Source organism: Xiphophorus hellerii, chromosome 1 (assembly GCF_003331165.1).
Source record: "Xiphophorus hellerii strain 12219 chromosome 1, Xiphophorus_hellerii-4.1, whole genome shotgun sequence".
NCBI classification, from domain to species: domain Eukaryota; kingdom Metazoa; phylum Chordata; class Actinopteri; order Cyprinodontiformes; family Poeciliidae; genus Xiphophorus; species Xiphophorus hellerii.
The window spans coordinates 32733697-32750590 of NC_045672.1; the positions used below are offsets into that span (position 1 = coordinate 32733697).

The 16894-nt window shown below is 45.9% G+C and overlaps 1 protein-coding gene across 3 annotated transcripts; it reads right to left on the reverse strand.

The window, feature by feature from the left end:
- Positions 1–4248: 4248 nt before the first annotated feature.
- srpk3 (SRSF protein kinase 3) lies at positions 4249–15591 on the reverse strand. Of its 3 annotated transcripts, XM_032567148.1 has the most exons (17): positions 15208–15587; positions 14353–14434; positions 11897–13041; positions 10467–10575; positions 10301–10388; positions 10142–10229; positions 9947–10053; positions 9262–9427; positions 8995–9020; positions 8472–8564; positions 8312–8363; positions 7421–7639; positions 6581–6678; positions 6387–6494; positions 5676–5745; positions 5498–5590; positions 4249–5416 (listed from the first exon to the last, which is right to left on the reverse strand). In XM_032567148.1, the coding sequence occupies exons 1-17, from the start codon at positions 15215–15217 to the stop codon at positions 5232–5234; spliced, it is 2739 nt and encodes a 912-aa protein (XP_032423039.1). In that variant the 5' UTR covers positions 15218–15587; the 3' UTR covers positions 4249–5231. The 3 variants fall into 3 exon arrangements, with proteins under 3 accessions (XP_032423039.1, XP_032423022.1, XP_032423030.1); XM_032567131.1 differs by having other exon boundaries at positions 4249–5590; positions 15208–15591; XM_032567139.1 differs by having other exon boundaries at positions 4249–5590; positions 7421–7600; positions 15208–15589.
- Between the last annotated feature and the right edge of the window lie 1303 nt (positions 15592–16894).

Below are 16894 nucleotides of genomic sequence, written 5' to 3' on the forward strand. Positions count from 1 at the left end.
GCATGATACTAAATAAAAAAACTGCAAGATCGTTTTACCAATACTTATGATAATTGGAAAGTGACGGCAAAGCAAGCTAAAAGGGTGATAAATGGAACTCCATCTTTTGATGTTGTGCAGGAATTGATGAGTAAGATAAGTTGTTCATCTGCAGATGTGAAGCACAGTTATGAAGAACTGCGCAAATATGTTCTTCCAGGTAATGAGATCCGTCGCAGAGTAGACACCTGTGATGCTGTATCTGAAACAATCTTGAAAAATGCATCACTTATCTTCACAACAAGGAAGACCATGATGATCAGACAAAGGATGTTGTCTGGCCTGAGTCTGGTTCTGTGTTTCTATCTTCAGTCTCTAATACTACAAGTAAAGGTTCTCGAAGTTTAAACTCTGCTAGCAGTTCAAGTATGAAGTCCCAACAGTCGAGCCTTTCCGCTATTAGAAGACAGGAGGCTGCTGCAGAGCTAGCTGCTACACAGGCAGCTTTAAAGGTTCTGCAAGAAATAGAAAGTGAACAGCAGGAACTTGAAAATCTTGAAGAAGAAAATAGAAGGAGGATGGCATTACAAGAGGAAGAAAATGTGGCAAGAAAGAAAGCACTGGAAGAAAAACGCAGACAAATAGAACGTCTACAGACTGTTAAGAAGTTAAGTGTGGCAAAGGCACGGCTGCAAGTTTATGAACAAGAAGCAAGTTCAGATGAAGAAGTTGCAGAGTTACTTCATAACCAGGCAGTTGAACGACATCGATCTTCTGGAGCTAAAAGAAGTTCCTATGAACATCCACCCCAAGCAGCCAGTGCCACAGCTCTTGCTGAAGCAATAGCAGAGTCTATTAATGTGAGCCGTCTCCCAGTACCTGAACCTTCTGTTTTTACTGGAGACCCACTAAGATACAAGGACTGGAAGATGTCATTTCAAACACTAATAGGTAGGAAAAACATCCCTGTAAATGAAAGAGTTCATTACCTTCGTAAATACGTTTGTGGATCTGCAAGAAAGGTCATTGAAAGTTATTTCTTATTAGGAACCGATGCAGCTTATGATTCAGCATGGGTTATCCTGGAAGAAAGATTTGGAAGCTCCTTTGTGATAGCTAAAGCTTTCAAAGATAAGCTTGCATCGTGGCCCAAAATAGGACCCAGAGACGGTGTTGAACTGAGGGATTTTTCAGACTTTCTTAGGGGTTGCCAGGCTGCAATGTCCCAAATTAAAAGTCTACAAGTACTGAACACCTGTGGTGAAAATCAAAAACTTCTCACAAAGCTTCCTGATTGGTTAGTTGCTAGTTGGAACAGAAAGGTGATTGAGATCGAAGAAATTTGCAATAATTTTCCTACATTCAGTCAGTTTGTGGAGTTCATCACAAGGGAAGCAAAAATAGCTTGCAATCCAGTAACTTCTCTTCATGCCTTGAAATCTGGTGATGTTGAAAAAAAAGACAACAAAGACACGAAATGTTGGCGCAAAGGTGTTTGTGAGCAACTCTGAAGAGAGTCCGGAACATAAAGGCTGCATCTTCTGTGAAAAACAAAATCATGGCATTCAGAAATGCTGGAAATTCAACGAAAAATCAGTTCAGGAACCTCTTACGTTTGTCCAAACAAAAAAATTGTGTTTTGGATGTTTGCAACCAGGACACCACTCTAAGAACTGCAAAAGAAGAAGTCTTTGTGAAACATGTAAAGGAAAACATCCAACATGTCTGCACGAAGATCGTGAAAGAGCAAATAGGAAAGGGAAAAGCAATGATGAGTATGCGGAGAATGTAAAAGTCTCTAAAAACACAAAATCAAAGGAAAAAGCAGAGCACAATCATAATATTGAACTCTCAGATGAAGCTACATCAAACAGAGTAGTGCAAGGCATGGACAACATGTACTCTTCTACTGTTGTTCCTGTGTGGTTATCTACGTCAAGTAACCCAGAGAATGAAATTCTCGTTTATGCTCTACTTGATAACCAAAGCGATACGACATTCATCATGCAAGATAAGGCAGATGTTCTGGAAACAAAAGGAGAACCTGTGCAGTTAAAACTCTCCACACTTTCATCCAGAAATACAATCATCCCAAGTCAGAGATTAGTTGGACTGCAGGTGAGAGGTTTTTATTCATCAAAGAAGATTTCTCTACCTGTAACCTATTCAAGAGAGTTCATTCCTGCTAATCTAAGTCACATACCGACCCCAAAAACTGCGAGAGCACAGCCACATCTAGAGCATCTTGCAGAGGAGATTGCTCCATTGATCGAGTGTGATGTAGGACTACTCATAGGTTACAGCTGTCCACAGGCTTTGTTACCTAGAGAAGTGGTGTCGGGTAAAGATGACGAACCATTTGCTCAAAAAACTGATCTTGGATGGAGCATAGTCGGTTGTGTTAGCCCGTGTGTTGATTATGGTGATGCGATTGGAAGCAGCCATAAGATCATCATGAAGTCTGTGAAACCCCAGTCTCAGACATCTAAGAACCTCACAACTGAAGTGAAATACATTTGTAGGACTCAAGTTAAGGAGTTCATTTCTCCACCAGATGTGTTGAGGATGCTTGAGTCTGACTTCAGTGAGAGAAGAGTTGAAGATGCAAATTTATCTCAGGAAGATTTGCGGTTCCTATCCATAATGGAAGAAGGAGTCAAAATTAAAGCAGATGGTTATTGTGAAATGCCACTTCCTTTCAAGAAGGATCGACCAAATCTCCCAGATAATAAGGTGTGTGCAGTTCACAGACTCCAATGTTCCAATCCGGATCAATGGAGATATGTGACCTCTGAAGATAACCCCGCGGATCATTCATCACGAGGTCTGACAGTTAAAGGACTGATTACTTCCAATTGGTTCACTGGTCCAGATTTTCTCTGGCATAACAAACTTCCTGCTAATAATGTTAAGGTGGGAGAGTTGGAAGCTGAAAATCCAGAACTACGAAAAACTTTTGTGCATAAGACACTAACGACAGAAGAATCTCTGCTCAGTCGTTTCTTAAGGTTCTCAAAATGGACAAGACTGGTTAAGGCCATTGCACGACTCATACGATGTGTCAAAGAGGTCAAGGGTTCACTCTCCAGAACCAACAAGGTCACCAGTCTTGAGGAGAGGAAAGAGGCGGAGTTTTTCATCATAGCTAGAGTCCAAAGGGAAGTATTTTCTGAAGAAATCCAAGACCTAAGCTCCAAAAGGGAGATAACAAAGAACAGTGCGAACAGGCTGCATAAACCGAATCATATCCTTACCATGAAGTCTTCCGTGGTTTTACCACCACCTGGTGAGTTTGTGAAAGAAGACCTTTATCTTTGCAAAAGATGGCATAAGGTACAATATTTGGCCAATGAATTTTGGACCAGATGGAAAAGGGAATACCTGCTGAATCTTCAGCAAAGAAACAAATGGTACAAGACACAGAGAAATGCCAAGATCAATGACATTGTGATTCTGATGGACAATAGTCTACCCAGAAATGAGTGGAGACTGGCCAAGGTCACTAAGGTGTTCCCTAGTGAAGATGGAGTCATTAGGAAACTCGAATTGTTGATGAGTGATGCAACACTTGACGACCAAGGAAAAAGAGTTAACAAGCCAGTATATCTTGAGAGACCCATCCACAAAACAGTTACTTTAGTCGAAGCTGAGTAGCTCAGTACTGTGATACATGACTTGTTGGATTACAGATATTTGTTGTTTTTCTTTGTATTCAGGTGTAGTAGGAAATCATCTGTGATTTGGTGGAAGCGTGGCTGCCATCAGCAGCAGTTTATACAGTTTGGGTTAATTTCATGATTCTAAGTTGGTGTAGATAAGTTAAGTGATGTAAAATATTTATATTTATTATTAAAGTGTGCAAATGGTTCCGAAGCGGAACCAATGTTTAATGTGTTGTTTCGTTCCGGCACATTTTATAGTGACACGCAGCACTCTGTGTAAGGCAGCATGCTTGTTTTTTGCTGTTAGTTGGTGGAGAGGTTTCGGTGAGGCATTAAGGCTCGTGTAGCTGATTGCAAGAAGACGTTACAGAGTTTTTGTATTAACCCTTTCAGGTTGAAGCGGCCAATGAGGTACGCATTTTTTGTATTTTAATTTTGTGTGTAATATTCTCTAAGTGAATGTGTTTCTGTAAATATGTATTTTGTGTTTGTACAGTTCTCACGGCATAGTTATTAAACGCCAGTAACAACGAAGAACGCCTTGTGTCCGTTTCCTGCTTGGAGGGAGTTACAATTATTATCAAACATAATTTCACAACCAGCGATGCTGATAAGAAAAGGTTTAATTAAAGCACAGAAACATGTTAAATTACAACCAAACGAACAGATCCGCTGCAGGTTTCCCTCCAGAACCCAGAGAACCGAGCGGTTCTACACCACCAGGTCCAAACGGTTCCGATTCAGCCCAGTAAACCCAGTAAACCCAGAACTGAGTCGGCTTTTATTCTGAAACCAGAGAACACCTGACCAGGTGAGATTCACACAAAAACAGGTAGAAAATGCCCCTGACATCATCAGTGATGTCACTGCAGGGGGCGGGGCTGTTTCAAGGCACTAACGTCATCAGAACAGGTGGAAGCTCGTTATCTACTGATCGATAATCAATAAGCAGGAAGTGACAGATTAATAAAAACAATTAAAATTCAGGAAAAACAGATTTCAGCTGATCTGTGGAAGTTCAGCACCAGAAACTCACACAGGTTGATCGACTGACGGCCGATCAGGTGATCGCCAGATGGATAGTCAATCGATCGGTCGATGATCGATCAATGAAGCAACAGAATGGCTTCATAAATCAGATCGACTCAAAAATCTGATCAGAAATCAGACAGGAAAACAGTGAGGAACAGGAAGTGAGTATGAAAGGAAGACAGGAAGTCAGGTGGAAAAACAGGAAGTGGACAGGAAATCTAACAGGAAGTGAGGTACAGCAGCACTGAAGTGATTTCTGGAGTCAGCTCTGACAGTTCACCTGTCCAGGTGATCAGCAGCTGTTAATCTGGGACTAAACATCTGAATGGTTTCACCTGCCCAGGTCAAAGGTCATCTCTGAGCATCGACCAGCTGGACCTCAGCTCAGTTCAGACAGGTGAGGCTTCCTCAGGTGTGACTGGCGGTCAGCTTCAGAGGGGAGGCGGGGCTAAACCGTTCATCGGCCCCGCCCACCGACCAGTCGGCCAATCAGCAGAGGCGTCTCCAACCACACGGGTCAGCGAGTCACAGTGAGACAGGTGTGTGTGCAGGTGTGTGTTATGTGTGCAGCCAGGCGTGCTGCAGGCACTGCGCCGCCGTGGCGCGGCGCTCCGGCTCCATCTCCAGCATGGTGAGCAGGAAGTCACTGAACTGCGCCGCCTGGTCCAGCGGCCACTCGTACTTCTCCAGCAGAACCTCAAACAGACCCCACGGCTTCAGGTTGGAGATGTGCCGCAGCTCACCTGGACAGGTACGTCGAGAGAAACAGCCAATCAGAGAGCCAATCAGAGAGCCAATCAGAGAGCCCAGTGGACCTGTCTCACCTCTCCTGGTGAAGTATTCCCTGGAATACCTGCCAGACAACGCGAAGGGCAGCGGCAGCGGACCCAGCAGCTCCATGATGTGGGCGATGTGATCTGCAGAGAGGTTACACAACTAAAGACACTGAGGAAGTACAGAACCAGAACCCGACCAGAACCCGCCTCGGTACTGCTGCTCTACCTTCGTCTCTGGTGTAATCTTCTCCTGAATGCGGCTCGAACAGGTAATCCCCGGTGGCGAGCTCGAACGCCTGGAGGAGGAAAACAGGTCAGACCCGGTTCTGGACCCGGTTCTGGACCTGGTTTTATGTTTTGTGCCTTTTTGGGAAGGTTATTTCCAGCAACCAGGTTATGGTTGTGGCAAAACATGACAACGTCCTGGAGGGGCTGAACATCGTTACTGTATTTAATTTGTTTTTATGTTAATTAATAACTGACATAAAAACCACTTATATTTGATAAATATTAATTTTTTAATATTTATCATAAAAACATTTTTACTGTCAAATCAACTCATAAAAGCCACAGAGAGTCTTAATAAAAATAACAATAATAATAATTGCATTATTTTTATTATCTTCCAGCCTATCAAGTTGTCTAGTAATAATATTACATCAGTATTTCAGAGACACTTGGGGTCACCCTAGAGACGCTTGGGGTCACCAGGTGGTGGCAGCAGAGAGCTGCCACTAAAACACCAGAACCTTTGAAATGCTTGAAACTGATCATTCCTCTAGTTTACCAGCAGGGGGAGCCGTTTGTGTGCAACCTCAAATATTCTGAGGAGTTTCCAGAAATCCAACAGAAAGTTTCTGAAAGTTATTGACTGTGTGTGTGTGTGTGTGTGTGTGTGTGTGTGTGTGTGTGTGTGTGTGTGTGTGTGTGCACGCACCATGCAGGCGGTGCTCCAGATGTCCGCTGGAGGCCCGTACTCCGCTCCGATCAGAACCTCTAGGGCCCGGTACTGCCTGGTCTGGATGTCCTCGGTGAAGTGTTTGTGCTGCTCAGACACAGTGAAGGAGAGAGGGAGCCGTCTGATTGGTCAGAGCTGCACAGAAGGAGGAGGAGAGGATGAAGATGTCTCACCACCCAGCAGGCGTTCCCCAGGTCGGCGATCTTCACTCGGAGCCGGTCGGCGTTCTGCGGGTCCAGAGGGTTCAGGACGAAGTCTGACGAACTGAATCCTGCCGACAAGAGAACAACTTCGCTGGGATTGGTCACAAACTCAGCCAATCAGATCGCTGACCACCTGCTGGTGAGTCAGCGTCATTACACCGTCTGATACCGACACCGACCAACCAAGCAGCTAGAAAACCAAACATGTTCACTTTCCAACGTCCAATAAGATCAACATGATCAATACGACCAATATGACCAATATGATCAATACGATCAAATAATTTCTGCTTCAGACTCCAAAAGAAGAACAGAGAGACAACAGAAAACTTAAGTTTTATTTATTAACGTTTATTTCACCAGAAAATCTTTTTGAGATTAAAAATCTCTGTTACAAGAAAATCCTGGCCGGGATATTTTTTCACATTTCAAGAATAAACGAAATAATTTTATGAGAATAAAATATTACGAGGAAAAAGTTGTACGACAATAAAATGACATGAGAACAGTCATAGTGTAATAAGAATAAAGTTACACAATAAATCTAAATATTACAGAAGAAAGAAACAGAATCCTCCATAAAATGACCAAAGCAATAAACCGAAATACTTTAGACATCAAATCTTGATCAATCGAATCTTTGCTCTCATTAAAGCAACTTGTTTTTATAATTCTCTGACTTTCTTCTGCTAACATCAGGACTTTATTCTCACAATAAAAAAGACAAAATCTTAATCTGGCTCTAATTCTGCATTGTAACAACTGAACCAAATTAGTTGCAGCAGATTAACGTCCAACAGAACGTCTCACCGTCTCGTCCGCTGGAGCATCCCGACTGGGTGGAGAGCGCCGACTCGGAGGTCGCTGACATCACTGAGCTGGAGAGCCCTGATAGGCCGGAGGCGGGGCTGGAGAAGCGTCCGGGGGCGGGGTCACTGAACCTGTCGTCCAACCAGGAGCTGCTGGACTCTGGGCTTGGCTTGTGATTGGCTGTGGAGCAGAAAGTGTTGCCGTTGGCGACCACAGAACCTGAGAACGAAGAAACATTTCTGCTGTGTTTTAGTTTAATGGACATTTATGCAGAACGAGAGAACATTCATGTTTCCACGCATCGCAGCAGGAAGGAGGAGAGTCACCAACAAGACAACGCAACAATTCACTGGCAATTCAGGGAATACAACTCAAAATCTGCTAGGGTCAAAACATTCACAGACTTACTCAGTCCCGTCTTCATACTCTGAATCAAAGTGTGAACAAACACCTAGTGCTAATGCTAAGCTAGCGACCTATAAACACACCCAGACAAACCGTGTAAAACAAGAAGTTACCTACATGTCAGAGTAACTCAGTCTGACTAGAGGGGATTTCTGCCCTCACTGTTTGCTCAATAGGAGGGATTGCTGCTAAATCAATGACTGACTTCAACTGAATGCATCATGTGACCAAAGTGGAACCTGGACAACTCCTGGTATAAACACCTTTAAACAACTTGCTAGAATGAATGAATGAATGAACTATATTAATCCGCAGGCGGAAAAATCGACATTTCAGTACCGCCCATCCAACAAACAACATGGGTAGCCGGGTGCCTGATGCTGCACCCTGGGGGCGCGTCGGGACGCAGCGGGGGGGTTAAAGCTCCTCAGCACAGCAATCAGAGTAAAGTAAACCATTAACGTCCAACAGGCCAGTTTTACTCACAGGTCGGCTCGGCATCGTCAGGCTGTTGTAGACTTTCCTCCTCATCCATCCTCTGGAAACACAGAGAAACACTAATGTTCATCTGACTGGCTGCTGCTACATCACTGTAGTATCTATGAAGTACTGTTACTGCAGTATGTACGAGGTACAACAGGTGTACCTGTATATCCATGAGCCTTTCCTCTAGGAGCTTGTGTTGACGCTTTGCCTTCCTTTTCAACTTTTTCTTCTTGTTTTTTGACAACTTCCCCATCTACACAGACACACACACACCCACACACACACACCCACCCACACCCACACACACACACACACACACACAGGTGAGGCCAGGCAGGAGCAAGATCTAGTTTATCTCAAACTGTGTTGATAACTTTCTGCCTCAGGAAGTGGGTGTGGTTGTGGGGGCGGGGCTAAGCAGGTCATGTGACACCTGGGACTTAAGGTGAAGTTTCTAAATATGTAATTTCTCTGACAGCCACTAGGTGCTGCTATAACAGCTGCCTGCCTGCCTGATGTCACTGAGGCGACGCCCACGTTTAAAAAATACTGTTTTTGCTAACATTCACCAAAACCCCAACTGGAATCGAAATCATGATACATTTATGTCCACTAAAATGTATTGATTTATCAACGTGAGATAACCAATCAGAACACAGCAGAGGTCACACCTGGGCACTCACCTCTTCATCCCTGGGAGCCGTGCTAACTAGAGACACACAGATGGAAGGAAACCATCAGGCAGGAAAGACAGAAACAGAAAGAAGAAACGGTTCAGTTAGAAGAAGCAGGTGAAGGAAAGACAGGAAACCACAGGAAGCCAGATCAACCACAACCCACAGGTCCAAGTTACTGGTCCCAGTAATCACACTGACAGACTGGCTGGGAGAAGTTCTGAACTCTAAAATACACCTCCAGTACCTCCTGACCAATCAGCTGGTGGCCCTCACCTGATGACCCTGAAGGGGGCGGGGCTCCGGCTCTCTGCCAGATGGTGGCCTCAGCCGCCAATCTTCTGACGTAGACGTCGTCAACAACTAGGAGGATGTTCTCCGGCTTGATGTCCGTGTGAATAATCTTACACTTGGTGTGAAGGTAGTCGAGTCCCTGCAGCACCTGCAGACACACAACCGATTTTGGGTCAGAACCATCGAGTGGCTACAGGTCAATCAGCCGGAGTACGATGTGGTCAAGGTGTCCTAATCACCATGTCGGAGTTAAGGCCTCCACATACTAGGGCCTGCTTCACTACGCGGAGATCCTGCGTACTTGAGGCGAACACAAAGCTGCTAAAGGGAGCTTAGCGCTCAACAAACGTTCTAGTATCCATTTGGATTGTGGGAAATCAAGGATTATTCATGAGAAATGTAAGCAACAGATACCCTAGACAATGAAATCTGATCCGTTTGCAGACAGAGTGCGCAGAGTTTGGATGTCACCAACAGAGTAAACCATGGAAGTATCTTTAGAAAGCATATGGTACTAAAAATATCACCGATAACAGTATGACCATATTGTCTTTGTCCTAGTTATGACAGAACCATGAAGTATTGACCCTTTGCAACGTCCCATGCAAAAGGTCAATAAAGTAAAACCCAGAAGAACACTTTGCTACATGTTTGTGGCAGGTGGTACCTGTCGGATGATGGTCTTGACACAGACCAGAGGAAGTCCCATATAGTTTGATTTAATGATCCATTTTAATAACTGATGACCCAGAACCTCCAGAACCATACAGACATCTGAGAGAGGCTGAGGAAACTACTGAGACGGGTGGACAACGGGTGGACACAGCCTGGGGACAGAAGGACAGCTCAAGGTCAAGGATACGAACTCCATTGATTCCAGAGATCTTGAAGTCATCAATGAGCTGGACGATGGTTTCTCTGTACGAGTCGGAGGGGTCGCTGTCCCTCACCTGGAGAGAGACAGGTTACCTGAGCACACCAGTAACCGCTGGTGGTAGAGATCAGGACATCAGATACTCACACATCGCAGCAGTTTGATTTCATCCAGAGCCGTCTCGGTGTAATGAGGAGCGCTCTTCACCACCTTCATGGCCACAAAGCGCTTCTTCCTGAAGAAAACATACATTGAGAGTCTGAAACGAGTCGATCTGTTGAAACATGCTTTTCAAACATAAGCCGCTACTGACTGCAGGTCCCAGCAGAGCCACACTGTGGAAAAGTGTCCCCAGCCCAGTTTCCTGACCACATGGTAGCGGCCGTTGAACAGGTCTCCGATCTTTACTGGGTAGTAACCACCTGGAGAGTCAGAGACCACAAAGTGAGACTTGTCTCCAGGTACAGGGCAATCCACAAATACCTGATAGTGACAACAAGGCTTCAGTTTGAAATGTAGGCCGATCTATCCATCAATGCTGACTGACAATGCGTGTTAGCAATGACTAACCTACTGAATGCTCTCAGTCACTTCTCACCCCATTCCTCTAAATGGTTTGGTTAGATGGACAGATACATGGATGGCCCTGATGGTTTCAAACTTCTTCTATTCCCAAATTATGGAGACCACGGTGGTTTTCATAGCATTCATTGTTGCCGAAATGTTTTTTGTCTTGCATCCATCATCCTTTTCTGGAATTTGTTCCTTGAACCGATCCAGTCCTTGTGGTCTACAGACATTTACTTTGACTTCACTTCTTGATTTCAGCCCTGACGTAGACTGTCACTCATGGAACTTTATAGACACATGAGTTACATTTTGAAATTATGCTCAGGAAACTGCATTTACCTTGGGTGCACTCCAATCAGAGTGCCTAAGGAGCGAGACCAGGGGTGGGCAACTCCCGTCCTCAAGGGCCAGTGTCCTGCAACTTTTACATGTGTCCCTGGTCTAACACACTTCAATCAAATGGCTGAATCACCTCCTTAGTCAACTTTTCCAGAGTCCTGCTAATGACCTGGTCATTTGGCTCTAGTATGATCCTCAAGCGCTGGAGCTGCCCACTCCTGGTCTAGAAGATGTGTCAGTCTACGGGACTGGCTTAGCTTATCTTAAGCTATCTTAGTAGCTATGCTGCTGTAGCCTTAGAGGTCAATATGACTCCAGCGTTTCCATACCCAGAAATTTCAACCATGTCTCTCTCTCCTCCGTACTATCAATGTTTTAGGAACACATACAGGCTCTCTGCAAGACCTGCTCTAGGCAGGATTGTAATCTGGACTTTGTGCTGTATTGGTGATCTGTCCAAGGTGGAACTGCCAGGAAGTCCTCCCCCCGCAGGGTAAAGAAGAGTTAAAAGGACAAGAACATGTTTGGTTTGAATGGCTGAAGTAAATTAAAACGGACAATGTACGTCTGATTGGCTGCTAGCTTACAGATTGCAACAAGCTGTCAGTGATGTGACATCTTTCTACTACAAGTCAGGGAAGTATAACTGATAACTTCTCACAGATTCAAACTAACCCTTTAAAGAGGTACATGGTGCCACTGTCCTAGCTTCTCTTCAACTTGAGAGGCAAAAATGTTTGCAGCATATTGAAGTTGACTTCATGTAGCCATTTTTTGCAGAGGTGAGAAGATGGTCAGGTGTCAGTAGTAAACCCGAGGGTTTAATCAACTCACCTTTACAATAATCTGAAGGGTCTTCCTGCTCTTCATCATCAGAGCCAAGCAACTGGGCTGGGGGCAGTGTTAACTCAACAGGAGGCGGGGTCTGATGTGGAGGGGGCATAGCCAGATGAGATGGGGCAGATGATGTCATGGGAGGGAAGCTGAATGGAGAATCCAGAGAGCAGAGGAGAGAGGAGGAGCACAGAGGGTGGGAGGAGGTACTGGAAGTAAAGGTCATCGAGGTCAGGAGGAAGGGGTCGGAGTGGGTGGGGCTTAACATACTAGTGGGAGGAACTTTAACAGGGTTTTGTGCAAATACTGCAGACGTCTCAGAGGTAACGCCTTGAGGTGAGGTTGGGGGTGGTTGGAAGAACTCAGTAAAACCGTGTGCTGAGGCATTCTGGGTAATGTTAACATCTGGTGGTGACTTGTTGAGACTTTGGCCAAAGCTTTCTAATGCAGCAGAAGATGATTGGCTAGGGCACTGGGAGTTGTTGAGAGTAATCTCAGTGGGTATTATAGTTTCTACAGGTTCTGGAGTGAATATTGCTATCTGGTTTATGTTCTGGGGATGCAGTGCCTGGATTATCTGGTGGGGGCTCTGACGAGGAAGTGGTTGAGTAATCTGGTTTGGACTGTGGGAACTTGGTGACTGTGCTGAATGCTGGGGACTCTGGGGGCCAGGTGACTGGGTGTTCTGGTGGGGGCTCTGGGAATGCGGTAAATGTTGAGGACACTGGGAACGCTTTGACTGGGTGTTCTGGTTGGAGTTCTGGGGTCCAGGTGAATGATGGGGACTCTGGGGAACAGGTGACTGGGTGGTCTGGTGGGGACTTTCAGGAAGTGGTGACTGGGCTCTATGATGGGGGCTCTGGGAATGGGGTGACTGGTTTATGTGGTGGGGGCTCTGGGGAACAGGTGATTGGGTTGACTGGTTTGGAATCTGGGACGTTAGGGACTGCTGGGGACCTTGAAGGCAGGGTGTCTGGATGGATCTCTCGGGGGAGAGTGTGCCAGACTCTGGAGCCTCTGGACCTTCCCCATCGGTGCTGTTTGTAGGACCTTCTGGGGGGAGCTGGTCTTTTTGGGTGTCATGCTGTAATGGTATTTGGAGGGGAGTACCATCAGTCTTCAGAAAATCACTGCCCTCTTCAGGCCTGAAAAGGGAATTAAGGGTGGAAAACAATTTCAGAATGCAAGATTTGGGATGGAAAATCCCATTTTGATCCAGTTTATTCACAATGAAACAATGATACAATAAAAACGGCTTTCAGTTTTAATCCAATTAGTCATCTCTGAGTCTGGATTTATGCAGAAGGTTTCTATACGAGTCCAATTCAACCTCCATGAAGCTGTGGCCCCGGGACCATATCCCAGACTCCTACATCTCTCTGCCCAGCTGTCTGATGATGTGATACCTGGAGGTTTCAACCACACCTCTCTCTCCTCTATAGCAGTGGTCCCCAACCCCCGGGCCACGGACCGGTACGCGGACCAATTGGTACCAGGCCGCGCAAGAAATAATTAAATACTTCCATTTTATGTGTTGAGTCTGGAGGATCTTTTATTTTGAAAATCCTTTAACCAGATTCTGTCGGTTACGTCCTGTGCGCCAACATTGAGCCACAAGTAGCAGAATGAGTTAGAAACGGCAGCAACAGCATCGGTGTCGGTCGTCTCGACCCGCATCCCCCCCCCCCCCCCCCCCCCCGGTCCGCGAAGTCTCGACCGGTCCGCAGCACTAAAAAGGTTGGGGACCACTGCGTTATGGTATCAATGAACTGGGTACACACACAACTCCTCTGCAAGATCTGCTTTAGGCAGGATCGTAATCTGGTCTTTGCTCTACCTTAAAACCCTTTATTTATTGGCAATGTGTAACCGAGAAAACAGAGGCGATGTTCTCTCAGATAGCTGCAGAAGATCATTCTACTGGAAGCTGCTGAGCGCCACACTGAGCGCGCTCAGTCCGGTCCGTCATGGGAACGTCTGGGATGATGTGGAGGGGACGCAGTACCCGGTCCTGACGGTGTCCATGAGCTCTGACTGACCAGTGTAAACTAAAACCAGCTGCAGATGATGTCACGGCGGCCGCAGCTCGTGTGTCGGCCCCAGTGAGCGCGCTCAGGCTATTTCGGTGCTGCTGAGGCCACGCTTGGACGTGTCACATGGTGCTGCTGCACACCGGCTCAGGATCCAGCTCCTGCTTCTATTTGTGGCTCAATGAGTCTGTGGGTCAGCGGACCTGCGTCTGTCAGCTTGTGGTTCCGGTGAGCCGACCCGGTTCTGTCGGACTGACACCAGGAAAGTAAATCATTCAGAACCAGAGCATGGCGGGTTTCTACTGCGGATCCACCTTCACTCACTTTGATCTGCAGACTCCACCCCCTGATAAGCCCCTCCCTCTGCAGCTACATCACTTCCTGCTGTGACACACCCCTCAGTGTTTGTGTGATCTGCGTTCCTACCGGCTGTCGTCAGCTCGGACTCTCCGGTGTTTCTTGCCTCGCCGTCGTTTCTTCCCTGTGGGGGCGGAGCTTCCGACAGCCGCTGAGAAAAACAACAAACAGTCAGAATCCGTTCCCATCACTCAGAACCAGAACCAGAACCCGGTGACTTCAGGTTCTGGATAGAACTTAATGCCAGACTCAAACATGTCATCAGATAAGATGGGCTCTCCAGCAGTCGGGGATCAAACCACCGAGTGACTCCATCATGGCTATTTAGAGCGGCTGATCTGTGGCGTCACAGCCAAGGCTCCTCACAAAGACAACTTCACCAAAGTTTATCCAGGAAACACGGAAACGGCGCTTTGCTCCACACCGAAACTAAGATATAGACATTCAGCATTAAACTAACCAGAATCTTTGAGGTTAAGTTAACCAGAATTGACCCCAGATTACCTAGATTAAACTAACCAGACAGTTCAGGGTTAAGATAACCAGAGTTTGTCAGTAGTCAGGCTAAGTTAATCAGACTCTACCGGGTCAAACTGCTAGAGAAGATTTCTGCATCACTTCTTACAGGAAGCTGCTACATAATTTGGACCTCCGGGCAGCTTCTGACCGGACCCCAGCAGAACCTGGTCAGGTTCTGATCATGAAGGACCTCAGAGAAGCAACTCGGAACCAGAACATTTAAGGGTTAAAATGAAAGCAGTACAGCAGGATTTGAGTATTTCTGGGTCAACTGATCCAGACCGGAAGCTGGAGCATCTCTGGACCACCTGATCCAAACTGACCGAAATAAAGGAGTCTGGTAGAGACGCTGGCTGGACCCAGAGTCACGGTACCACCCCCTGAACCGGGTCAGGCCTTCTTTACCTATCAGCATGTCCGGTTCCTGTCTTCCAGCCGAACCGGTTCTCAGGCAGAACCTTTCCGAGCAGCAGCAGAAGCAGGGTCTGAAACGCGGAGATGGTCCGGACGGGACCGGACCGCGGCCTGTCGGTCAGCAGACGGTTCGGCTCCGTTAGCTCCGTTAGCTCTCCTGCTGGTTCCGGATCGGACTCCGGGTGTCTGTACCGGCTGGATCCCGGTTCTGTTTCGGCTTTGGGACGGGGTCCGCTCCGTTAAAGAGGCTGTGCAGCACGTGCTGGTTCGGTTCTGCCCTGAACGAACTCAACAGCTGCTCGGTTTGACACCGGACACCCGGCTCTGCGCATGCGCACTGACCTGTCAGGCTGAACCCAGCAGGGGCGGATGTGGAGGATGTGGGGCCGAGGGTCAGTCTGTCCTGACAGGAAGTGAGATCAGAGAAAACAGGAAGGCGAAAGACTCTCTAGAAATCTCCATACAGTTTCCATTGATGTCTCCTTCCTGTTAGTGAAATATGATCCATATAAAACGTTTTATCCCATCCAGAACCATGAACCCGATCAGATGATTCTTCATCCAGACATTTCCCAACCCAGCCAAGCAGATGGAGCTTCTGTCACTTTCATGAAAACGTAGCTGGTCTTTATTGGTACTGAAGAGATAAATCCAAACCAAAGAGAACCTAAAACCGTTCTGCTCCGGTTCTGAGAGTTAGAGCTCCTTTCGTAAAGTTACACAGTCAAATATTAATTTGGGTTAATTAACCTGTAAAAAGAGGAAAAAATGGGGGTCCAACTTATATTTTCATCATGTTATTCATTCATTTATAAATGTCAATTTCAAACTAAATACATAGTAATATACACCCTAAATATTTAGTTAGCATGCTAAATATGTAATATAAATATTTAGCTCCAACTTAAACATATAGTTAGCAAGCTAAATATATATCTTCAAACTAAATATTTAATTCAAAGGTAAATATTTAGATTGTAAACTAGATGCTTAGGTTATTTAGCTTACTAATTAAGTTAAGTATGTAGAAAATATTTAGTGGACTGGGCCAGGGGCCCCCAGCGGCGTGAGCAAAGAACCGGCCCTGGCAGCGGAACAAATAAAAACAAAGAAACAATAATTAAAATTAGAACTTTATTTTTATGATACAAACTGTTTGACCTGTGGCCCTTCACAATAAAAGCACATTTTAAATCTGAGATAGACTCATCTTTATCGTGGTCTTCCTCACAGATATTTACAGGCACATTTACACACAGCTACCCCCCCCCCCCCCCCCCCGTCCTTCCCCACCTGAAATGACTGTATTCAGTAGAAAACAGCTCCACCAATCAGAGCTCAGCTTCGGTCTGTACACTTATTAGGTCACCAGTGGAAGCCCCGCCCCTTGTTTCAAAAAGTAAACATCGAAAGATATGAAAAAAGAAGAAAGCACCATCATCATAATCATCATCATCATCATGCAGAAGCTACTGTGAGTAAAGAACTACAACTACGGGTCAAACACAGGCCCAAAAAACACAAACAGCAAAACATGGAGAAGAAATATCAGCAGCAGAAGAAAAAGTATCAGCTGGACCCGGTTCTGGTCCGGTTCTACGGCTGGACCAGCATCAGTCTGTCTGCTTGGTCCAGCCCGTCCATCAGTCCAGGAAGGTTCTGGAGGTTCTGATGGTTC

Coding starts and splice junctions, on each gene's coding strand:
- srpk3 (XM_032567131.1), bottom strand. Junction 10,389..10,466: donor TGGCTCTGCTGGGACCTGCA/GTCAGTAGCGGC, acceptor TGTTTTCTTCAG/GAAGAAGCGCTTTGTGGCCA. Junction 10,054..10,141: donor CTCTGGAATCAATGGAGTTC/GTATCCTTGACC, acceptor AGCCTCTCTCAG/ATGTCTGTATGGTTCTGGAG.